The 23215-nt window shown below is 48.9% G+C and overlaps 1 protein-coding gene across 3 annotated transcripts in view; it reads left to right on the plus strand.

The window, feature by feature from the left end:
• ARHGEF2 (Rho/Rac guanine nucleotide exchange factor 2) overlaps positions 1-23215 on the plus strand; it is a 73215-nt gene that overhangs the window by 40329 nt on the left and 9671 nt on the right. For all 3 annotated transcript variants that reach the window (XM_081340516.1, XM_081340518.1, XM_081340517.1), the window contains exons 3-15: positions 2609-2676; positions 4279-4342; positions 5234-5363; positions 7326-7435; positions 13030-13176; positions 14433-14683; positions 15815-15940; positions 17544-17661; positions 18820-19071; positions 21152-21228; positions 22322-22491; positions 22790-22857; positions 22963-23157. In XM_081340516.1, coding sequence (XP_081196642.1) covers positions 2609-2676; positions 4279-4342; positions 5234-5363; positions 7326-7435; positions 13030-13176; positions 14433-14683; positions 15815-15940; positions 17544-17661; positions 18820-19071; positions 21152-21228; positions 22322-22491; positions 22790-22857; positions 22963-23157 — 1776 coding nt within the window. The remainder of the gene's footprint in view (positions 1-2608; positions 2677-4278; positions 4343-5233; positions 5364-7325; positions 7436-13029; positions 13177-14432; positions 14684-15814; positions 15941-17543; positions 17662-18819; positions 19072-21151; positions 21229-22321; positions 22492-22789; positions 22858-22962; positions 23158-23215) is intronic.

The following is a 23215-nucleotide window of genomic DNA, read 5'->3' on the forward strand; positions in this document are numbered from 1 at the left end:
GGGCATGGGGATCTGGATTCCAAATTGACTTGCTCAATCTACAGCTTGCCTTCCAAACTGCCAATGAAAGTAGTAGTGTAGTTTGGAAGGGAAGTAGACGGCCCATTACCGTTTTTTCTCTAAGGAGCTGGTAGGAGTTAAGGATCTCTAACTGAGAAGGGTTTACGACAACTCGCTGCGGTCAGCTCACCATGGGCAACTGGCCATGTGACAAATTATCATGATCCACTCGCCACGGGACAGTCACGGAGGAGCAAGAGTTACACTAATGTCGAAAAAACAAGGTGGAATAGAATCAATAAAGTAAGGGTGCCAAAGGAGGGACAAAATGAAATGCCAATGACACAAATTAAAATATTTTTAAATTATTTTAAATAATTAAATTGAATAGTTGAATTGTCCCTCAGTGAGTTGTCCTGCGGTGAATTGGCCATACTGAGTTGACCGCGACGAGTTGGCTGTGATGAGTTGTCCCATTCCGAACTGAGAATGAGTTGTTGTTGTTAGTTGCGAAGTCGTGTCCGACCCATCGCGACCCCATGGACAACGTTCCTCCAGGCCTTCCTGTCCTCTACCATCTTCTGGAGTCCATTTAGGCTCAGGCCTACTGCTTCAGTGACTCCATCCAGCCACCTCATTCTCTGTCGTCCCCTTCTTCTATTGCCCTCGATCTTTCCCAGCATTAGGCTCTTCTCCAGTGAGTCCTTCCTTCTCATTAGGTGGCCAAAGTATTTGAGTTTTAGCTTCAGGATCTGGCCTTCTAAAGAGCAGTCAGGATTGATCTCCTCTAGGACTGACCGGTTTGATCGCCTTGCAGTCCAAGGGACTCGCTTGTTGTTATTGTTGTTATTATTATTATTATTAATTTGTTCCTAACTTAATGAAAAGGGACGCGGTGGCTCAAGGGACGCGGTGGCTCAGTGGGTTAGGACGCTGAGCTTGTCGATCGGAAGGTCGGCAGTTTGGCGGGTCGAATCCCGAGTGCCGCGTAGCAGAGTGAGCGCCTGTTACTCGTCCCAGCTTCTGCCAACCTAGCAGTTCGAAAGCACGTAAAAATGCAAGTAGAAAAATAGGGACCACTACGGTGGGAAGGTAACAGCGTTCCGTGCGCCTTTGGCGTCTAGTCATGCCGGCCACATGACCACGGAGACGTCCTCGGACAAGCGCTGGCTCTTCGGCTTTGAAACGGAGATGAGCACCGGCCCCTAGAGTCGGAAACGACTAGCGTGCATGTGCAGGGGAACCTTTACCTTTACCTTTTTAACTTAATGAAGGTGAAGAATTACTACATTTGTCTGTACCGCTCATAAAGGTTGAAAGTCACTTCTTTATATATTTCTTTTCTTTTTCTTTATTAAAATGTCCTTTTCTTTTCCTTCTTTCTTGTACTTCTTTCTAATCTCCTCTAATCTTAGTTAAGTTTAGTTTGTATTAGCTGCAATCGAAATCCCTAAGAAAGATAGATAGATAGATAGATAGATAGATAGATAGATAGATGATAGAAAGAGAGAGAGAGAGAGAGAGAGAGAGAGAGAAAGAGAGAGAGAAAGAGAGAGAGAAAGAGAAGAGAGAGAGAGAGAGAGAGAGAGAGAGAGAGAGAGAGAGAGAGAGAGAGAGAGAGAGAGAGAGAATAAAACCTTCCATGGGCAAGAGGTTATTGAACACACGTTTCATAAACCTAAATGAAAAATTACACTCCGACCAAGTTTGTACTTCTCTGATTGCTAACGAGGCGTCACGACGGCCTTCAATCTGCTACGCAAATGCATTCTCAGCAATATATTTAGAAGGGAACCAACATCCTGTACAGATTTAAATTTGGCTTTATCCACATATAAACGTTCCAGGGGTAGGCAACCTTGGCTCTTTTGTGACTCGTGGACTTCAACTCCCAGAATTCCTCCCAGGCTCGGGAATTCTGGGAGTTGAAGTCCAGGAGTCACAAAAGAGCCAAGGTTGCCTACCCCTGAGTCGCCTAGCATGATGATCTAACATAAGAGGTAAGAACAACAGATGGACCAATGCAGGTACCATTTTACACTGAACTCCAGCTGTCTATTCAGCCCTGGCAGCCAATCCTGCTCGGGGGGTGCGGGGAGAAATGGGATATTTCTGCTTTTGTATCTAAAGACAAGTCTCCTTCAAATCACATCTATACAGCCATAATATAGAAGCGGTTTGCTTTGATCTGCTTCTAGGTTTTTTGTTTTTTTTTGTTTTTAAAAAGTTTTGCCTTTCCAGTGTAAACTACGGCAGCGACCTCCAAACTTTTGGGCACCGGGGACCGGTTCCATGGGGAGAGGCTTTTCTGTGGATGGAGGGGGGGGGCATGGTTTCGTGTGCTGCCTGCATGCCACTGATGGGGCTTCGCTTGTTTACGCGGTCTAGCTTCTGGCATGCCACAGACCGGTCCACGGCCCGGGGGTCGGGACTCCTGACCGCTGGCCCTAGGATTTCCTGGCGGTGTCCCACCCGCCTGCTGATGAAGTGCAGCTTTTGGAGATCAGTCAAGGGTGCCAATACGTGTGGGCTTGTCTCTGTGCAACGGATGTATTTGGACGTCCCTTTCTCCAACCGCCTTTGTGTTTTCTTTCTTTTTCCTTTCCAGCCTGTAATGTGACCATCCACAACCGTTGCAAAGACAGCCTCCCAAACTGCACTAAAGTCAAGCAAAAGGTGAGCAGGCGCTGGCCAAAGAGAATGGGCAGACAGGCAGGAACTGCCCTCTGCCTTTCCCATTGCTTCGCCCTGATTTTTGGACCCCGGGGGTGGAACTGCAACTTCTGCTTTTAAAAAACATTCTCAAGTTTCTAGCCCCTCTGGAAAAACCTTGAAACATGACGCTAAAACGAAAGACAAAAGACCGGAAGGGAATTTCTTCGCCAAGGGGCTTCGTTGCTCTTTGGATCATCAGTAGCATAGGGCCATTCATCCCTCGGCTGACCCTTGGAAAGTGCCAGGGGTGAGAAAGGCTCGGTAATTCAGTTGGCAATTCACAGATTTATTATTATTTTTTTAATATATTTTCTGTCCAGGGGGTTCCAGAGGATCTAGGACAGTGGTGGCGAACCTATGGCACGGGTGCCAGAGGCGGCACTCAGAGCCCTCTCTGTGGGCACCCGCGCCATGCCCCGGAGGTGGCAACTGTCCCTCTTCAACCAGCCGCCTGCTAATTTGCCAAGGTCCCACGTGGTTGAATGCATCCCGGCACGGCTGGTTTACCTCCTCCTCATCCCGTCCCTGCTGGCCTCGCATGCTCTCCTTTCCCCGGGCACGATCCACTGCATCGCCTCCTCAGCTGTCGGCCGGCCATCCATCTTGGAGGCGGCTTCTTTGAACTGCTGGCGACGGGCTGCGGAGCCCCAGAGTGCGCTTGTCGAGGGGCCGGCAGGCTGTGGCTACTGACGGACACCGTCGGCCTCCATGCGCTCGCTGGCCTCTGTGTGCAGGGGCTGATGGTGTCAGGCAGCAGCTGCCCCAGCCCTTGCCTTGCCCCATGGGCAGGGGTAGGCAACCTCGGCTCTTTTATGACTCATGGGCTCAGGAATTCTGGGAGTTGAAGTCCATGAGTCATAAAAGAGCCGAGGTTGCCTACCCCTGCCCATGCCAATGGCACCCCCACCCTGCCTCGCCTCACCCCGCAGGATGAGTCTCCTGCCTACCGCCCCACCTGCCAGAGACCCCCCACCCTGGATCTCCTCCATCCCTGCCCACCCCTCACAGGCGTCCCTCCCCACGAGCAACATGGAGGTGACCACGCCCACCTTGGCCACACCCACCCAACCTGCCATGACCACCTCAGCCACGCCCACTCAGTGGGCCACGCCCACCTGGCACCCAGTGATAAATACGTGGGTTTTGGGTTGCAGTTTTGGGCACTCGGTCTCTAAAAGGTTCGCCACCACTGATCTAGGAGGAACGAGGGCTGAGAGACAGGCTGACCTGCAATCTTTTATAAAAGCCAAAAGCCAGACCGAAATTGGGGACAGAAATTCCAGGCAGGGATGTTTCTCTTCCTAAGATCGATTGATGGACTATTTATTTATTTGTATTTCCCCCCCCCCTTTTTTTTTTACAAATAACTCAAGGTGGTAAATGTATCCAACCTATCTTCCCAAGGTCACCCAGCGGGCTTTCCTGGTTATCCCTGAAATCCCTGAAAAATAGACAATGACCACCTTCCAGGCTTCTTGATCTGAGTTTTTAATCAGACTGCTATTTTTTATTTTTATTTTTCTGATGTCTTCTTTCTTCCTTCTCTTGCCTCCCCCGCTGCAGCAGCAAAAGGCCGCCTTGCTGAAGAACAGCTCAGCGTTGCAGACGGTGTCCCTCAGGAATAAAAGTGAGTTTGGGGCTGGGAATCCCCTGCTTGCAAGTCCAGCCAATGCCCAGAGAGCAGGGAGCAGTTTCCTCTCTTTGGTACGGGCTGTTAGACAGGCAGTCCTCGACTTACGACCGCAGTTCAGCCCAAAATTTATGCTGCCAAGTGAGAAATGTGTTTACGACTTTTCTTGCCACGTTTCTGAAGTGAATCGCTGCGGTTGTCAAATTAGTCATCCGGTTGTTAAGTGAATCCGGCTTCCCCATTGACTTTGCTTGTCAGAAGGTCGCGAAAGGGGATCACGTGACCCCGGGACACTGCGGCCGTCGTAAATGCGAGTCAAGCATCCAAATGTCAATCACCTGGGGGATGCTGCAATGGTCACAAGTGTGAAAAACGGTCGTAAGCCACCATTTTCCAGTGCTATTGTAACTTTGAACTGTCGCTAAACGAATGGTTATAAGTAGAGGACTACCTGTATATCGAATCTTTGTTACGGTCGTAGTCTAGCATAAGAAGGGTGGGACACTAATCATCATTTTAAAAGCTAAGAAATATAAAATAAGGAGAATGGGGCTGGATTTACACTCTTGAACTTGCATCCCTTTTTAAATCGAAAACGGGGTCTTGAATTCCATTCGCATTTCTGCTCTCGAGATATCTGGACAACTCTTGAGTGCCAGGCAGTTTTTCCCTTTTTTAAACCACATCTTCAGGATTGCTCTGCTTGGGTCCAGAGAGGGAGAAGGATTCTAGGTTGCCTTGAGCCACGGGATTTTTCTTAACGGCCCTCCAAAGTATTTTATTTTTTCCCCCCATCTTGAAAAAATGCAAAATGTCTGGGTTTCAAAAGAACAGAAGTCTGCCTTCTAACCCCTCGCCGGGTGCCTGTTCCTATTTTTTTTTTTTTAGCCATCACCCGGGAGCGTCCCAATTCTGCCATTTACCCGTCAGAGAGTTTTCGGCAGACCTTGCTGGGATCCCGCAGAGGCCGTCCTAGCTTGTCGCTTTCCAAAAGTGTCTCCACTACAAACATTGCAGGGTGAGTCAATCGAAGAGATGGTTTTGTCTGTGAAATTCAGGAAAAACACAGACCTGTAGGCTGCTCTGAAAGTTGTGAGAACTGGGTATGTTTAGTCTTACCATTTTCTCTGAAAGTAAGGCTTACCCTGAAAATAAGCCCTAGCTTGATTTTTGGGGGTGGGTTTAATATAAGCCCTACCCGCCAAATAAGCCCTAGTTTTGGGGTGAAGCACACACCTTAAAAAATCAAGCTAAGGCGGGGAGGGGGTGGATCTGCCCCATGTGCCCTGCACCCACTTACCTCACAGCCAGGCCTCTCCCCACTTCTTCTGCAGCCAGGCCTGCACTTCTTAGTCACAGCCAGGGCTTTTTTTCTCATAGAACGCCCAGAACGGAGTTCCGGCACCTTTTTTGGATGGAACCTTGTAGGGTAGGCAAGGCGGGTTGTATGACATGTATGAGTTCCGGCACCTTTTTCTTTTACAAAAAAAGCACTGCTCACAGCCCATGGTGGCGAACCTATGGCACGCGTGCCACAGGTGGCATGCAGAGCCCTCTCTGCGGGCACGGGTGCCGTCATCCCAGTCCTAGGCCTTCAAGCTGGGTTTTATAAAACCTTTACGCTTTAGGCCTCCGCCGCTGTGTGCAAAAAAAAAAAAAGGTTCAATCAATCAATCAATTTCAACTTCTTGCGGGGGAAAAAAAATCTCGCAAAGTTGGAATTGATTGATTGAACTTTTTAGTCCCACCCAGTCTGCCGTTACTACCGCAGCCACGCCTACCCAATGGTCCGCGCCCACCCAATTGGCCACACCAACCCAATGGTCCACGCCCACCCGACACCCAACGATACATAAGTGCATTTGGAGTTGCAGTGTGGGCACTCGGTCTCTAAAAGGTTCGCTATCACTGAGTCTCACAGCCCTTTCAGGAAGGCCACTGCAGCCGAGAACTGAGCAATGGATTGAATCCATCGCTCAGTACTCGGCTGCGTTGGCCTTCTGGAAAGGCCTGAGTGCGAAATGCAGGCCGGAACGAAGCTGCAGAATGAAGCTGCTCCTTCGGCTGCAGAAGAAGTGGGCCAGCTGCATGGCACTGCCGGTGCCGGAGGTGAGCATAAAAGACATCTCCAGAAAATAAGACCTGGTGCCTCTCTTGGAGGGGGATTAAAAAAAAAAGACCCAATCTTACTTTCGGGGAAACACGGATAGTGAAAAGAAGGACTACGGGTGGCATCGTAGCAGTCTTCCATCACAGAGAAGACGGGGGGGGGGTCAACGTATTCTCCAAAGCACCTGCGGGCCGGACAAGAAGTAACAAGTAGAAATTTAACAATAAATCAGTGGAACGGCTTCCCTCCAGACGTTCTGGCTGCTCCATCACTGGAGGTTTTCAAGAAGAGACCAGCCATTTGTCCAGCATGGGTATAGGGTCCCCTGCTTGAGCTGGGGGGTTGGACTAGATGACCTCCAGGGTCCCTTTGTTATTCTGTTGGAATGCAGGTGTGTAGCTCACCTCCCAACTGGTGCCCTCCAGAGCATCTGCCGGTTGGCTGGAGAGGACAAAAGTTTTGTCCACTGCGCCTCGGAAGATAGTTCGTACGGGTTGTCCTCGACTTAACGACTGCCGTTCAGCCCGACCTGACTCACCACAGCTGTTAAGTGAATCGCTGCAGTTGCTAAGCGAGTCACAGGGCTGTTGAGTGAATCTGGCTTCCCCACTTGTCAGAAGGTCGCGAAAAGGGAATCAAGCGAACCCCGGGACACTGCGACCGTCGTAAATACGAGCCAGTTGCCAGGAGTCTGAATCTCTCGATCACGTGACCGTAGGGGAGGCTGCAAAGGTCGTAACTGTGAAAAGCCACTTTTTTCCCCCCACTGCCGTTGTAGCCTTGAACGGTCGCTAAACGAGCTGCTGTAGGTCAGGGACTAGCTGTGATGACAGTCGCTGGCGGTCACAAATTTGGCTTTTTTTTTTCCAGGACGTTCAACGACGAATCCCCGCTGGGCATCCGGAGGATTCTCTCCCAGTCCACCGATTCCCTGAACATGCGCAACCGTGCTTTGTCCGTAGAGTCCCTCATTGACGAAGGTAACGGCAGCTGCATTTATTTGCAGACGCTTCGAGGAGATTCCAAGAAATAGTTCAGAAAAACGCCGGAGGCCTCGATATGGATTCTTTCCCCCACCACACACACACACACACACACACACACACACTGGAGGAAAACAGGGGAAATCCTAAAATTTGGAGAGGTCAGAAGGCTGCCCAGCCTGTGCCGAAAGAAGGAAGTTTGCCATCTTTCCGGTCACTGGTTCCTTCATCAAACTGTCCTGACTGGTAGAAAGAAAAAAAACTTCCAGAGATACAGTGGGAAATCCGCCTTTTATTTATTTCTGCCTTTATAAGTCTCTTCCAGGTTGCTTTAAGCCAGGGGTAGGCAACCTTGGCTCTTGGATGACTCGTGGACTTCAACTCCCAGAATTCCTGAGCCAGCATGAGGGAACTATGGTCCCCTTCATGACTCGTGGACTTCAACTCCCAGAATTCAGCACGGAAACCTCTCCCTTTCCCCTCAGCATGGCTGGCTCAGGAATTCTGGGAGTTTAAGTCCACGAGTCATCAAAGAGGCGAGGTTGCCTACCCCTGGCCCAGGGTGAGGTTCCCTCCTAGAACAAGGGTAGGCAACCTCGGCTCTTTTATGACTTGTGGACTTCAACTCCCAGAATTCCTGAGCCAGCATGTGGGGGAACTATGGCCCCTTCATGACTCATGGACTTCAACTCCCAGAATTTCTCAGCCAGCATGAGGGAAACTATGTCTCCTTCATGACTTGGACTTCAACTCCCAGAATTCCTGAGCCAGCATGGCTCAGCACGGAAACCTCTCCCTTTCCCCTCAGCGTGGCTGGCTCAGGAATTCTGGGAGTTGAAGTCCACCAGTCATAAAAGAGCCAAGGTTGCCTACCCCTGCTTTAAGCTGTGTCCAAAAGCTGCAACTGTTGCAATCCGAGTAACAGACAGTAACAGAAATGCAATATAAAAGAGAACAGAATAGCAATTTACAATTAAGACAACATTCCTAGCGTTACAGCATTTTAAGACCCAAAGGCTTTCCAGATCTCCAAAGTTTTGCCAGCTTCCAGAAGACCCCAGGAAAATGGGAACTTCTCTTAGGGGGCAAACTCTTCCAGCCCCCAAGGTTGGTTCAGCACATTTTCACAGATCCTGTAACATTCATTCGTTCGTTCATTCATTCATTCATTCAATTTATTTTTATCCCACTCCTATTATTTTATAAGTAACTCAAGATGGTAGACATACCTAATATGCTTCCCTCCTCCCATTTTCCCCACATGAGGTGAGTTGAACTGAGAGACCCAAAAGTCACCCAGCCGTCTTTCATGCCTAAGGTGGGACTAGAACTCCTTGTCTCCTGGTGATTGGCCCAAAGTCACCCAGCCAGTTTTCATGCCTAAGGTGGGACTAGAACTCCTTGTCTCCTGGTGATTGGCCCGAAGTCACCCAGCCAGTTTTCATGCCTAAGGTGGGACTAGAACTCCTTGTCTCCTGGTGATTGGCCTGAAGTCACCCAGCCAGCTTTCATGCCTAAGGTGGGACTAGAACTCCTTGTCTCCTGGTGATTGGCCCGAAATCACCCAGCCAGTTTTCATGCCTAAGGTGGAATTAGAACTCCTTGTCTCCTGGTGTTTAGTCCAAAGTCACCCAGCCAGTTTTCAAGTTTAGGGCAGGACTAGAATTTACCGTCTCCTGATGATTAGCCCAGAGTCACCAAGCTGGCTTTCATGTCTAGGGTGGAACTAGAATTCACCGTCTCCCAGTTTTCTATGCCAGCATCTTCACCACTACACCATACTGTCTCACTGCCTGCAATTTCAAGCCATTATTGTATGCTGTGGAATGATAAGAGAACAGCTTGTGATCATCTTCTGCATGGAATATTTTCATGTTTGAAGAGCGTTGTAAATTCTTCACCTCCTTCAGTCAGTTTTTCTCAGATTTTTTTCCCATCTCTTGATAAGACTGTTCATCCGTTACTCTTCTCCAAACCTGCTCAGTTCATAGAATCACCGAATTCTTTATTGGCCAAGTATGATTGGACACACAAGGAATTTGTCTCCGGTGCATAAGCTCCCCGGGTACATATAAACAGCAAAATAATAGGTCATAGATCCTAATAAACAACAATTGATAAATCATAAGAAACCAATAGTAGGAAAGATGAGAGGATGAGAAAAGATGAGAAGAAGTGAGACAGAGCTAGGGGAATTCAGTGTTCAGCGGAGTGATGGGATGAGAGACAAAACTAGTTGGTCAATCTTCCTGCAAAAATGGAACCCCAAACTGGATCGTGGGATTGAAAGGGGATGAGATGACCAAAGCAGAATCAGTGAAAAGTCCAACTTCCTTTGATGCTGAAATGCTGCTGTTGCAGCCTGTAATTCCTCTAACCTTCCATTGCATCCACATCACACTTTTGCTTCTTGCTCAGTTTTTTTTCAGCCTGGGATTATTCCTCTAACTGCATTTCTTGGGGGAAGAACACTTCCCTTTGCCTCCACTTAATTCCATTACGTTGCTTTCAACCCATTAATCTAACCAGATTTGTGTGGAACTTGATTTCTGTCTTCTGGAGCGTTAGAAAGTCTGTTCAGGAAGAGTACTAAACAGTGCAGAGCGATATTGCAGCAGAAGACTTGGCACATATCCTAGGGAAGGGCTGTTGCGGGGGAAAAATAGAAGGTGGCAGAGGTGGTATCTATAGAAACCCAGCCCGTTGGAATCTTCTTTGCTTGTTTCATGTTTAATTTCGGTAGCTTAGAATCCTAGAGTTACAAGAGATCCTTGCTCAGAACATCCCCAAAGTGTCCAACCTCTGTGTTCTGTACCAGCCTGCTACCGGCCCTGCAGAAAAGGCAACCCCTTTACAAATGGCAAGAGGCTGGAATACGTCTGCCAAATTTATTACTACAAAAAACAAACAAAACACGAACCAAGAAACAGGAGCTTTGAAACACTATCTGAGCGGTTGCCTTCAGCAAACCAGCCCTCCCCACACATTCCCCTTATATAGAGTTCAGGGCATGGCTTCTCTCTGCCTCCTTCCGAGAAGCCCCATTGCCTTCCTCTGTTTACTCCTACTTGACTGCCTCCTGCGTCGGGCGTCCTTGAACAGGGCCAGCTGTGGGTCATCTTCATCCACACTGTCAGGCTCACACAGCTGGGTCTCCGTGGTGACCAAGTGGGAGGGGCCTGCCTGAGGGCTATCATCAGCAAGATCTTCAACCCCCTCAGCAAGGTCTTCAACACCCCCCTCCTCCTCCTCTGAGTCGTCCGACCCAACTGCCGAACCCACAGGCTGACCCTGAATCACAACACTCTGCCGGATCCTCTCTCTGTCTCCCCATCTCTTCCTTTGGTCTTTCCTCCCCACTGTCCAACTGCTCTTACATTCCCAATACAGTGTGCGGGTAGTCCTCAACTTAGGACCACAGCTGAGCCCCAAATTTTTGTCGTTAAATGAGACATTTGCTAAGTGGGTTTGGGCCCGTTTTTACCACCTTTCTTGCCACAGCTGTTAAGCGAACAGTTAAGTTTACTTAACAGCTTCAGCTGCTAAATTAGTCACACACGGTTGTCAAGCGAACCTGGCTTCCCCCCCCCCACCCCATTGACTTGGCTTGGCAGAAGGTCACAAAAGGGGACGCAGCGGCCGTCATAAAATACGAACCGGTTGCCAAATCTCTGCATTTTGATCACATGGATCGTAGGGATGCTGCAAAGGCCGTAACCGTGAAAAACGGGTCACAAGTCACTTTTTTTTTCAGTGACTTGTGAACGTAACTTTGAGTGGTCACTAAATGAACCGTTGTAAGTCAAGGACTACCTGTACTCAGTCGGCCCCCTTGCAATATGTCCTGCCTTCTGGAACCGGGCAAGGTCAGGCTTTGTCCTTCTTCCATCCAGCACCTCTTTAGTCCTCGACTTAACAACCATTTGTTTAACAACCATTCAAAATTGCAACGGCACGGGGGGAAAAAAAGTGATGCGTGACCAGCTCTTGCACTTAACCGACGTCACAGGTGTCCCACGGTCCCATGATCAAAATTCAGCCCCTTGGCAACTGGCATATTTGTGACGGTTGCAGCATGCAGGGGTCCCGTGGATCACCATTGGCAACCTTCCCAATCGCCTTTGGCTCCCAAAGTCAATGGGGAAAGCCTGATTTGCTTAATGACCGCCCGATTCATTTTAACCACTTCGACGATCCGCTTTACAGCGGTGGCAAAAGTCATAAAATCAGGCACAACTCACTCACCTTGGTTAACAATTGAAATTCGGGTCCCAGGTAGGGTTATAAGTCGAGGACGTAGCAAATACTGCCCTGTTAAATTCACCATGTTGTCTTTTCTCAAGTTCTCGCTTCCCTCCTTGCTAGACCGAGACTCCAGGCCATTCATCATCTTCGCTCTGCTCTTTGATCTTCCCATCTCCACAGACTCTTAGGATTGACAACGGGTGTGTGTGTGTGTGCCACGCTGAACAATAATTTACGGACCGCCTTACAACTGACTTAAAAGATGAACTAGATCTCAGTTATCCTCTCCAAATTTCCAGGGGGCCTCCTCCCCACCAGCCAGGCTGCGCCTCCTCCAGAAATGCCGAAATAGAATATTTCCTCATGGACATAGCTGAGGCAGACACATTGGTGTGGCTGATTCTCGGCTGTTTTCTTTCAACGGCTGAGTTGGCTTTACGGGCCAGCTTGGGATCAGAATATTTCTGGACGAAAAGCTGAAGGAGGGAAAATGCAGAGCCAGAGTATCCGTGTGGCTTTTTCCTGACCCAAAGCCAAGTGGAAGAGGGGAGAGGTCAGAAAAATCAACACAGCTGGGAAGCTCCCAGCCTGGCAGAGTTGGAGGGATCAAGCGTGGAGCTAGTCTGGAGTCACTGCGCGACCGCAAAAGGGCCGGGCCAACTGCCCCTAAGTTGCAGGGTGCCTCATCCCTTTGTTCCCAAGACAAGGCTGCCGCTAGGGAGATTATAGGCCGAAAATAATAACGTAGTTAGCTCCAACTCTGCACAGATGGGTACATCTGACAAAGCGGTGGTTGCACTCGTCCGACGGTAGCCCCATTTTTATTTTATTTTTTTAATTTTTAATTTATTTATTTATTGCATTGGCTTTGCTGCCTATTGCAAGCCGGATAGGTTTCAAGCATCCCGAAACTTTGATTTTGACTTTTACTGATTAGACAGGTTTGTTGTCCTAGAAAATGGCTAGTTTACGCTATTCTGTAAAAGTAAAAAAAGTTAAGGTTTGATGTTATTATCTTATTCCCCTGCAGCAACGGGAGTCGGAAGTCAGTGCCTTTTCTTTCTTTCCCCCCCCCTCCCTTTTTCCTACACTTTCCCCTTCCCTTTCCTCTCCCCTATCTTTCCTACTTATTTTCTTTTGCATTTTATATTATCAATTAATAAGGAATACAAATGAAACTTTTAAATTCCAAGCATCCCCTGGCTGTTGAGGAGGGGCAGGATTCCCTTCCGAGAGCGCACCTGTGCCTCCGATGCCTCCACCTTGCCTAAATCAGCCTCCTTCTCCCTCCGGCGCACAACGCGTGCGCATACACAACCTGGCCCTTTTCTTTCCCCCCCCCCCAGGAGCTGAAGTCCTTTATAGCCAGTTGATGAGTGACTTTGAGATGGACGAGAAGGATTTTGACGCAGATTCCTGGAGTCTGGCCGTGGACAACAGCTTCCTGCAGCAGCACAAAAAGGAAGTGATGAAGCGCCAAGACGTCATTTACGGTGAGCCTGAGAGCGCCCCCCCTCCCCAGCGCTGGAGGCCAACCCCCACTTTCCTGGGAAGGTCCAAGAGGAAGAACCATCAGACGGTTTTCAAGCCCTAAAGAGCACGACTGATTTTTCATTACATTTCTGTACCATGCTCTCCCCCCAATGGAAGCCTTGGGAAAATGAGTGCAGTGTTGAAAAAAGCGTTGTTAAAAGCCTAAAGCAGAGTAGTGGGGAACCCAACAACCCCCACTCCCACAGTATCCTTCTGAGCAGGCTCCCTGGGTTGGGGATCGTTGGCCCTGTCCGTGGTGATTCTCTTCCTTTCTTCAGGAAGGAATTCCTCCTTATATAATAATAATATAATAATAATAAAGTTGGAAGGGGCCTTGGAGGTCATCTAGTCCAACCCCCTGCTCAGGCAGGAAACCCTATACCATTTCGGACAAATGGCTGTCCAGTCTCTTCTTTAAAACTTCCAGTGTTGGAGCATTCGCAGCTTCTGGAGGCAGGTGGTTCCACTGATTAATTGTTCTCACTGTCAGGAAGTTTCTCCTTAGTTCTAGGTTGCTTCTCTCCTTGATGAGTTTCCATCCGTTGCTTCTTGTCCTGCTTTCAGGCGCTTTGGAGAATAGCTTGACTCCCTCTTCTTTGTGGCAGCCCCTGAGATATTGGAAGACTGCTATCATGTCTCCCCTCATCCTTCTCTTCATTAAACTACACATACCCAATTCCAGCAGCCGTTCCCTATATGTTTTAGCCTTCAGCCCCCCAATCATCTTTGTTGCTCTTCTCTGCACTCTTTCTAGAGTCTCGACATCTTTTTTACATCATGGTGACCAAAACTGGATGCCGTATTCCAAGTGTGGCCTTACCAAGGCCTTGTAAAGTGGTATTATTAACACTTCACCTGATCTTGATTCTATCCCTCTGTTGATGCAGCCCAGCGCTGCGTTGGCTTTTTTTAGCAACTGCAGCACACGGCTGGCTCGTATTTAAGTCATTGTCCACTAGGACTTAATTAATTCTAATGCAAGGTTGCTTCTCTCCTTGATTCATTTTCCATCCCCTGTTTCTCGTCCTGCCCTCTCGTGCAAGCGGCGTTTCCCGCCTGAGCAGGGGGTTGGAATAGGAAGACCTCCAAGGTCCTTTACAACTCCGCTGCTCTGTTTTCAGGACACACTGCTGTTACTCCGTTGTGAGGTTCTGTCCAGCCCGGACCCCTGCTTGCCCCCCCCAGCCTAGCTTCTCTCTCTTGCCTCTCACTGCAGAGCTGATCCAGACAGAGCTGCATCACGTCCAGACCCTGAAGATCATGACCAACCTCTTTCGCAAGGGCATGCTGGAAGACCTGCAGATGGACGCCTCGCTGGTGCAGAGCATGTTCCCCTGCGTGGACGAGCTCAGCGAGATCCACGACAGCTTCCTGGCCCACCTTTTGGAACGCCGGAAGGAATCCCTGGCCGATGGCAGCTGCAAGAATTTCGTCATCAACCGCCTGGGAGACATCCTGATCCAGCAGGTACTGGAAGGCGCGTTTTTACGGAGAGCGTCACCCCGCCAGCTCCGCTCTTGCGGCCTTCCCCCCCTCTCGCTATTTATTTGTATCCTGCCCATATCGTTATTTGATAAACAAGGCGGCAAACATATCTAATAGAGGTAGTCCTCGACTTACAACAGTTCGTTTAATGACCGCTCGAAGTTACGAGGGTACCCCAAAAAGGTGACCTACGACCGTTTTTCACACTTACAAACACTGCAGCATCCCCATGGTCACATGATTAAAATTCAGACACCTGGCAGCTGATTCATATTTATGACTGCCGCAGCGTCCCGGAGTCTTGTGACTTTTGGTGACCTTTTGACAAGCGAAGTCAACAGGGAAGCTGGCCGTTCACCTAACCGCTGTGGCAAGAAAGGTCGTAAAATGGGGCAAAACTCAATAAATGTCTCATTTAGCCACAGAGATTTGGGGCTCAGTTGTGGCAGTAAGTCGAGGACTACGTGTACTCTTTCCTCCTTTTATTTTCCCCACAACAACAGCCCTGTGAGGTGAGTTGGGCAGAGAGATGTTGACTGGCCCCAGGTCACCCAGCCGGGTTTCATGCCTCAGGCAGAACTAGAACTCAACATCTCCTGGTAATTGGCCCCAAATCACCCAGCCGGGTTTCATGCCTCAGGCAGAACTAGAACTCACCACCTGGTAATTGGCCCCAAATCACCCAGCCGGGTTTCATGCCTCAGGCAGAACTAGAACTCACTACCTGGTAATTGGCCCCAAATCACCCAGCCGAGTTTCATGCCTCAGGCAGAACTAGAACTCACCCTCTCCTGATAATTGGCCCCAAATCACCCAGCCGGGTTTCATGCCTCAGGCAGAACTAGAACTCAACATCTCCTGATAATTGGCCCCAAATCACCCAGCCGGGTTTCATGCCTCAGGCAGAACTAGAACTCAACATCTGGTAATTGGCCCCAAATCACCCAGTTGGGTTTCATGCCTCAGGCAGAACTAGAACTCACCATCTGGTAATTGGCCCCAAATCACCCAGTTGGGTTTCATGCCTCAGGCAGAACTAGAACTCACCATCTCCTGGTTTCTAGTTTAGTGCCTTTATGACTAGTCACTAGTCCAAGCAACCCTGCCTTCCAGTTTTCAGGCCCTATTGCCGAGCAAATGAAGAAGGCCTACTCAGAGTTCTGCAGCCATCACACCAAAGCTGTCAAGCTGTACAAAGAGCTCTTCACTCGGGACAAGCGGTTCCAGCAATTCATCCGGGTAAGATCTTTTCCTGATTCTCCCGTGTGTGTCCTTTCCTTCTCCTCTGTCCACAGTGGCCTTCAAGGGCCACAAAGGAGAGGAAGGGCCAAAACTTTGCTCCACGATTTCACCTTCTGAGATACTTTTGGCCTGGATGATTGAAACTTCATTTACATGACCCGCTTCTAAGTGGGCCTTCTCCATGGCAGCTCCCTCCCAGTGGGACGTTATCCCTACAGAAAGAAGACCTCGACGCTCTTTCAATTGGCCCTGAAGTTTTCTTTCGAGAGAACATTTTGAGAGGCCCTCAAAATTAAAAAAAAAACTAAAGACCTTACCAGCTGATGTTTGCGCGCACGCACACACACACAGACATATGCACGTGTACAAGTTCAGACATTATGACAAAGGAGGGTGCACAAAACATTTCGAATCAAGTTGGGAATAAAATTTGGCGTTTGTAGAGAACGGCATTTCCAAAGAACACTCTTTTTTGTTGTTCCCGCCGCAAAATAATCTCGGTCATTTTGAGTGGCCAGTCAACCCAACTATTCCACTGGAATTGGCTACTGTCCTGCAGTCCATTCTTTGCTTCTCGCTGGCTATGTGACACCCTCCCAACAGAGGATGGAAAGTCCTATTTTTTGACTTAGCATGCATTTTGCCCAAACCCAGCCAGGCTTATGGGATATACAGGTAGTTCTTGGTTTGTGACCGTTCATTCAGCAAATGTTTGAAGTTATAGCAGTGCTGAAAGAATGGCAGTTACGACTGGTCCTCGGAGCTCCCCCATCCTAGCATTCCCGCAGTCCTGTGATTGTAGTCTGGGCACTCAACAACTTTACAATTGGTTACAGCACCCCTGATCTTGAGATTGCCATTCGTGACTTTTTCCCGCTGGCTTCCCCAAGGAGTCATTGAGGAAGCCAGCAGAGACAGTCATAAATCATTGGGTCTTTCTCACCTGCGCATCCTTCCCCATCCCAGCTACTTGCACACCATGCACGCTGCCTGGGCTTTGCCACGCCTCCCCTACCACTTCTCCGGACACCGTCTCCACCCTCTCTGCACCTCCCTGACTCCTGCTGAGCCTCCTTCACACCTTGGGCATCCCCTCCTGCCCTCTGCTACCCAGCAGTAGCTGTTTACTTGCCTGCTGGCCTGCTAGCAAATCACCTGGGACTTCCCAGTGACTTGGTTGTGGGAACCAGCAAGAAGTTCCCTTGCCTATAACCCTGGCTTTCAGTTAATGACCGCAATAGGGACTGCGGAGATTACTAAGCGAAAGCACCCCACTCAGTCATCTAGCAAAGAAAGACCGCTGGCCGTTTTGTTGTCGTTTATGGAAGCTTAAATGGTTACAGAAGCAGAGAAGTAGCAAAAGCTGAATCTGAGATTTTTCCTGTGCAAACAATGCAAAGTCAATTTCACCTGTAGTCATACCTACAAACCTTTTCAGGGTTTGTGCATTTCCTGGTTTGATAGCTACGACCGAAGCTTTGGGGTTTAGATTTCGCATGAGGGGGCGTGGGTGAGGGGTGTGTACAGACTTGTGCTGCATATCTTGTGGATGTATTCCAGGTAATAATAACCCTTCCGCCCATTTCCTCAATGTTTCCAGAGGTTGTCACGCTCATCGGTGCTTCGGCGGCACGGGGTGCAAGAATGCATCCTGCTCGTCACCCAACGCATCACCAAATATCCTGGGCTCATTGATCGAATCCTGAAAAACTCCAAAGGTACCAGAGAGAGGCCTGGGTGGCCTTTTAGCATGTTGTTACTTTTTTAAAAAAAAATATTTTCAACAGTTAATAGCTACGACAGCCAATTTTTTCAAAATTTGAAAAATAGGCTGTTTCTATCGCCTAAGAAATGTATTTCTAGTACCTCCAGTATGGAATATGTCGTTTAATTTGCAAATATTTTAAGTAGAGCTCAATTTATGTGCATGTGTAAAATGGAAGTCTCACTGAAAAACGGCTAGATCAGACATGTCAAACACAAGGCCCAGGGGCCAGATCCGGCCCGCGAAGTGGTTTCATGTGGCCCCCCGAAGCCATCCTGGAAAGAGTGAGGGAACGGCCCCCACTGCCTTGGCCCTGGCCCAGAGACCCTCCTCCTGCCAGAGACCCTCAGATCTGTCCCACTCCTGCCCAGGCGCCCATAGGCACCCTTGATGCCAATGATGTAGAGCTGGCTATGCCCACCCAGTAGGCCATACGCACTCCAGCTGCGCCCACCCAGTAGGCAGCGCCCACCCTGGCCACACCCACCCGGCCCCCCGAGGGCAACCGCAATGCTGATGTGGCCCTCAATGAAATTGAGTTTGACACCCCTGGGCTAGATCTTTTGCTCCTGCTTCCCTGAATTTTATTAGCTGTGACTGTGTCTCAGTTAATGCTCTGGATGCTGGTTGTTTAACAATATCTGAAAGCTTTGAGCTGTTTTCATAACCAGATCCGTCTTTCTAAACCAGAAAATATAAATATAGAAACATATAAACAATAAAACATGTGCCATCCAAAGAAAAGTTTCAGGTTTCCTTCATACTTGTCTCTTAAATACCTTCCGCCTTGTCGTCGTTAGGATTGTCCAGTATGTTTTTCACATATTTGCAAGACCACCACATGCGATCCAATGAACCCGGGTTTTAGAAATTCCCCAGTCTTATTTCTAGCGAGTTCACCAAAGGGGATCCTCTTGGTGGGCTTTGACGCCCGTGTTTCTGCCCTGCTGGGCTGAGCAGCTGCCTCTGAGTTGCCTACAAATTTGCCCTTTCTTTCGGGGTGGTTTTCTCCCCTCTCCCTTCCTCCCGTTCCTTTCCCAAACTCTCAGCGAATCTGCTAATGTTTTCTTTTTCCCCCACCCCCACTCCACCCCCCCCACCCCCACCCCAGGGAATGAAGTGGATCAGAAAGATCTGAGCACAGCCCTGATTCTGGTCAAAGACCTGCTCTCAACCATCGACCAGGAGGTGCACAATCAGGAGAAGAACGCGCGGCTGCAGGAAATCTACGGACGGGTGGACGGGCGGACCAAGGCCCACCTGCCCAGGGACCAGGGCACCTTCAGCAAGGAGGAGATGCTGCGGCGCAAGCTGGTCCATGACGGCAGCATGCTCTGGAAGACCCCCGCGGGGCGCTTCAAAGGTGGGGCGAATGGCAGGGAAGGCCCCATCCCCGCCGTGGTTTAGCACCCGAAGGAAGGAGAGCCAGGTTCTGCAAACTGATTAATAGAGGTAGTCCTCAATGTACGGCCACAATTGAGCCCAGTAATTCCTGTCGTTAAGAGAGATGTTTGTTAAGTGAGTTTTGCCCTATGTTGTGACCTTTCTTGCCACGGTTGCTAAGCGAATCACAGCAGTTGATAAGTTAGTAATCCGGTCGTTAAGTGAATCTGACTTCCCTGTGGACTTTGCTTGTCAGAAGGTCTCAAAAGGGGAATCACGTGACCCCGGGACACTGCGACCGTCATAGATATAAGTCAGTTGCCGAATTTTGATCACGGGACCATGGAGATGTTGCAAGGTCATAACTGTGAAAAACAGTCAGAAAGTCACATTTTTCAGTGCCGTTGTAACTTGGAAGGGTCACTAAGCGAACTGTTGTAAGTTGAGGACAACCTGTGATCATTCTTGCAAGCCAATCCCTAAGCCCTCCTTTCTGGACCAGAAAATATTTTGGGTTGGAGTCTGCAGTACTGTTGCATGTTGTGAGACATTTTCCCCCCACGTATTTATGGTGAAACATGGAATAATCATTGCCACTGTTGTTTAGTTCTTTGTGGGTACTTATATTTCTACCCTATCTTTTATTTATACAACTCAAGGTGGTGTGTAGAATATACTGTAAAACCACAGTTCCCCAACCTTTCTATCTTTGCGGATCAGCGGGGGATAGATAGATAGATAGATAGATAGATAGATAGATAGATAGATAGATAGATAGATAGATAGATAGATAGATAGATAGATAGATAGATAGATAGATAGATAGATAGAGATAGAGATAGATAGATAGATAGATAGATGATAGATAGATAGATAGATAGATAGATAGATAGATAGATAGATAGATGATAGATAGATAGATAGATAGATGATAGATAGAGATGTAGATAGATAAAGAGAGAGAGAGAGAGAGAGAGATATGGATGGATGGATGGATGGGAGAGATAGGTAGATAGATGATTGATAGTCAGATAATTATTGTCAGTTTTTACTGTGAGCATAACGGCACACATTAAAAATGAAATTGAGTTGCTTGCTCTCAAAGTGTACACATACATAACACACACTTAAACATACTATATACAAGACATGTATAGACCTACACCCTTACACATAAGTAACATATATTTATATTATATATTTATATTTATTAAACTTATATACCGCCCTTCTCCCATAGGACCCAGGGCGGTTCACAAGGCAATTAAAACAACATTACAATACAAAAATTAATACCAATTAAAATAGATTAAATTTTCCTTAATTAAAATCTAAAACCCCTATAACTCTGATTAAAAACCCAATTACAATAAGTTAAAAATTTTTTTAAAAAATCCTCAGTCCTGGCCGGAAAGCTCAAAGAGCCAGGTCTTCAGGTCCCGGCGGAACGAACGAAAATCAGGGGCAGTCCTAAGCTCTACGGGTAACTGGTTCCAGAGGGCAGGCGCGCCCACAGAGAAGGCCCTCCCCCTGGGCGTTGCCCGCCGGCAATCCTTTGCCGGCGGCACCTTGAGAAGGCCCTCCCTGTGGTAGCGCACAGGACGAAGGGAACTTGATGCCGGCAGCAGGTGTTCCCTCAGATATCCCGGACCCAAGCCATTTAGGGCTTTATAGGTCATCACCATATAAATATTAATCACGTTTAAACATACTATATACAAGATATGTATAGACCTACACCCTTACACATAAGTAACATATAAATATTAATCACTGTCCAGAGAGGGGATGTTTCTGTGTGAGTGGTGGGCAGGTGTGCGCAGCTCCGTGTGCGCAAGAAGCAGGCACATGCGCCCGCCGCTCATGCAATCGGAGTGCACATGCAGGCACTTGTCTGCTGCTTGCACAAGTGGGAATGCGCCTGTGCACTCTCCTGTCCCCTTCCGCAGTTCAGTTCCTAACCGTTCAAGGTTCATTGGTGGGCTGTGGGCCAGGGATTGGGGGCCCCTGCAGTAAACTGTTCCTCTCCCCGTGGTCCCCCGACCCTCTCTCCCTTGCAGATGTCTTGGTGGTTCTGATGACCGACGTTCTCATCTTCCTGCAAGAGAAGGACCAAAAGTATATTTTCCCCACCCTGGTAAGCGCCCTTTTATTTTTCCATCACCTTTTCCTGTGATGAGGTACCCAAGTCCCAAACTGGGTGCCCGTTGGCACAGATCGCCCGGGGCCATGGTGGTATTTTGCACCCCTTACAGGCAGATGGGCCCAGGAATAGATCTTGTCGGAACTGGGATTGTCTTTGCTATCGAGGGTTTTTGCTGTCAAGACTAACATTCTCAGTCTCCTCTTGGCTGTTGTGAAGACGCTAAGGAGGATCAGATCCAGTTAGTTTTGGGATGGAAAACCACCAGGAAATCACAGGGCTACAGGCAACCCTGGAAAAGAGCCTTGGTGGAGCACTGGGCTAATGCCTCCTTAAGTAACACCAGCTGCCTGCAATGAGTGCAGGTTCGAGTCCCACCAGGCTCAAGGTTGACTCAGCCTTCCATCCTTCCGAGGGAGGTAAAATGAGGACCCAGATTGTTGGGGGCAATAAGCTGACTTTGTAATAATGCCGCTTGGGGGGGGGCAGAGCCCTAATAATCAGGCATATACATAGAATGAAGGCTATTGCTAAGCACATTGATTTGTGCTTCTTAGACTGTAAGCCACCCTGAGTATTCGGAGAAGGGCGGGATATAAATGGGATAAAAAATAAAATAAAAAAAGAAGGACATTCATACGGTTGCTACGAAAATTCCATGGATGAAGCCAAGATAGTTCGAAGAGAGAGGACCTCCAAGCAAATTAAACAATGGTTTGGGGATGTTGCCTTACAAGGCTTTCTGATCCACAATAAAGAGGGTGATGAATGGATGGCTTCTGGAGTTGTGGGGGCTCCATCACTGGAGATTTTGAAGAAAAGATTGGACAACTATTTGTCCGGGATGGTTATAAGGCAAACATGTCAAACTTGCGGCATCACGTGACGTCGCGCAACGTATCGGGACGGTTTCGCCATTGCCAGCAATGGGGTGGGCGCGGCTTCTGGATGATGCGGGCTGGCAGTTTGACACCCCTGGTATAAGGTCTCCTGCCCGAGGCAGAGGGTTGGAATAGAAGACCTCCAAGGTCCCTTCCTACGTGTCTACCTATGAGGGGAAAGTCTGAACAGACTTCTTTCCTGTCAGGACAAGTCAACGGTCATCTCCATCGAGAACCTCATTGTCCGTGACATTGCCAACCAGGAGAAGGGCATGTTCCTGATCAGCAACAACCCAGCCGAGATGTATGAGGTTCACGCTGCGTCGCGCGATGACCGCAACACCTGGATGAAGGTCATCCAGCAGAGTGTCAAGCTGTGAGTGGGGGTGGGGGTGGGGGGCAGCTTTCCTCCCATCCACCTCCAGTGCCTGACAGAGGTTTGCTAAAGAACTAGTCTGAGCCATAACATGCTCTAGTCCCGTGGTGGCGAACCTATGGCACGCGTGCCACAGGTGCCATCATGCCAGTGGTTGAAAAGCCCTGTTCTGTCATCTATATTTTAGTAAAAGTCCCTGCTTGGATAATCTTGTCTCCAAAGAGTCCGTCTTTCCTAAGGTGTGGCTTGGAGTGGGTTCTGACACGACCTCTCCTTTCTGCTTGCTTCTCCGCTGCAGCTGCCCTGACCGGAATGACTTCCCCCTCATTGAGACGGAGAGCGAAGCCTCTCTCAGGAAGCTGAAGGGTAAGGTCAAACTCATTCCCTGGGCATACTTTGCCTTTCCCTCCTGCACCTTCCCCTGGCAGCCCCCTTCACTTCCTTCCTTCCTTCCTTCCTTCCTTCCCGCAGATAAGATTCAGCAGTGTGACCAGGAGATTGGGGTGCTTCTCAGGGAGAAGGCAGAACTCTTTGCAGACCTTCTGACTCTGCAGAGCGGCAGGAAAGACGGCCCTTTGCCCTGGGGGAACCCCCGCACTCTCTTCCGCACCGAGTCGTCGGACCCCCCGCACGGCGAGAAGCTGGTCCAGGAGGCCGTCAGAGAAGGTACCGAATAAGAATTAAGATCACCTTTATTTGTCCTTTTTTTTTTACTGCGGGCACG

Source organism: Vipera berus (assembly GCF_964194415.1).
Source record: "Vipera berus genome assembly, chromosome: 16".
NCBI classification, from domain to species: Eukaryota; Metazoa; Chordata; class Lepidosauria; order Squamata; family Viperidae; genus Vipera; species Vipera berus.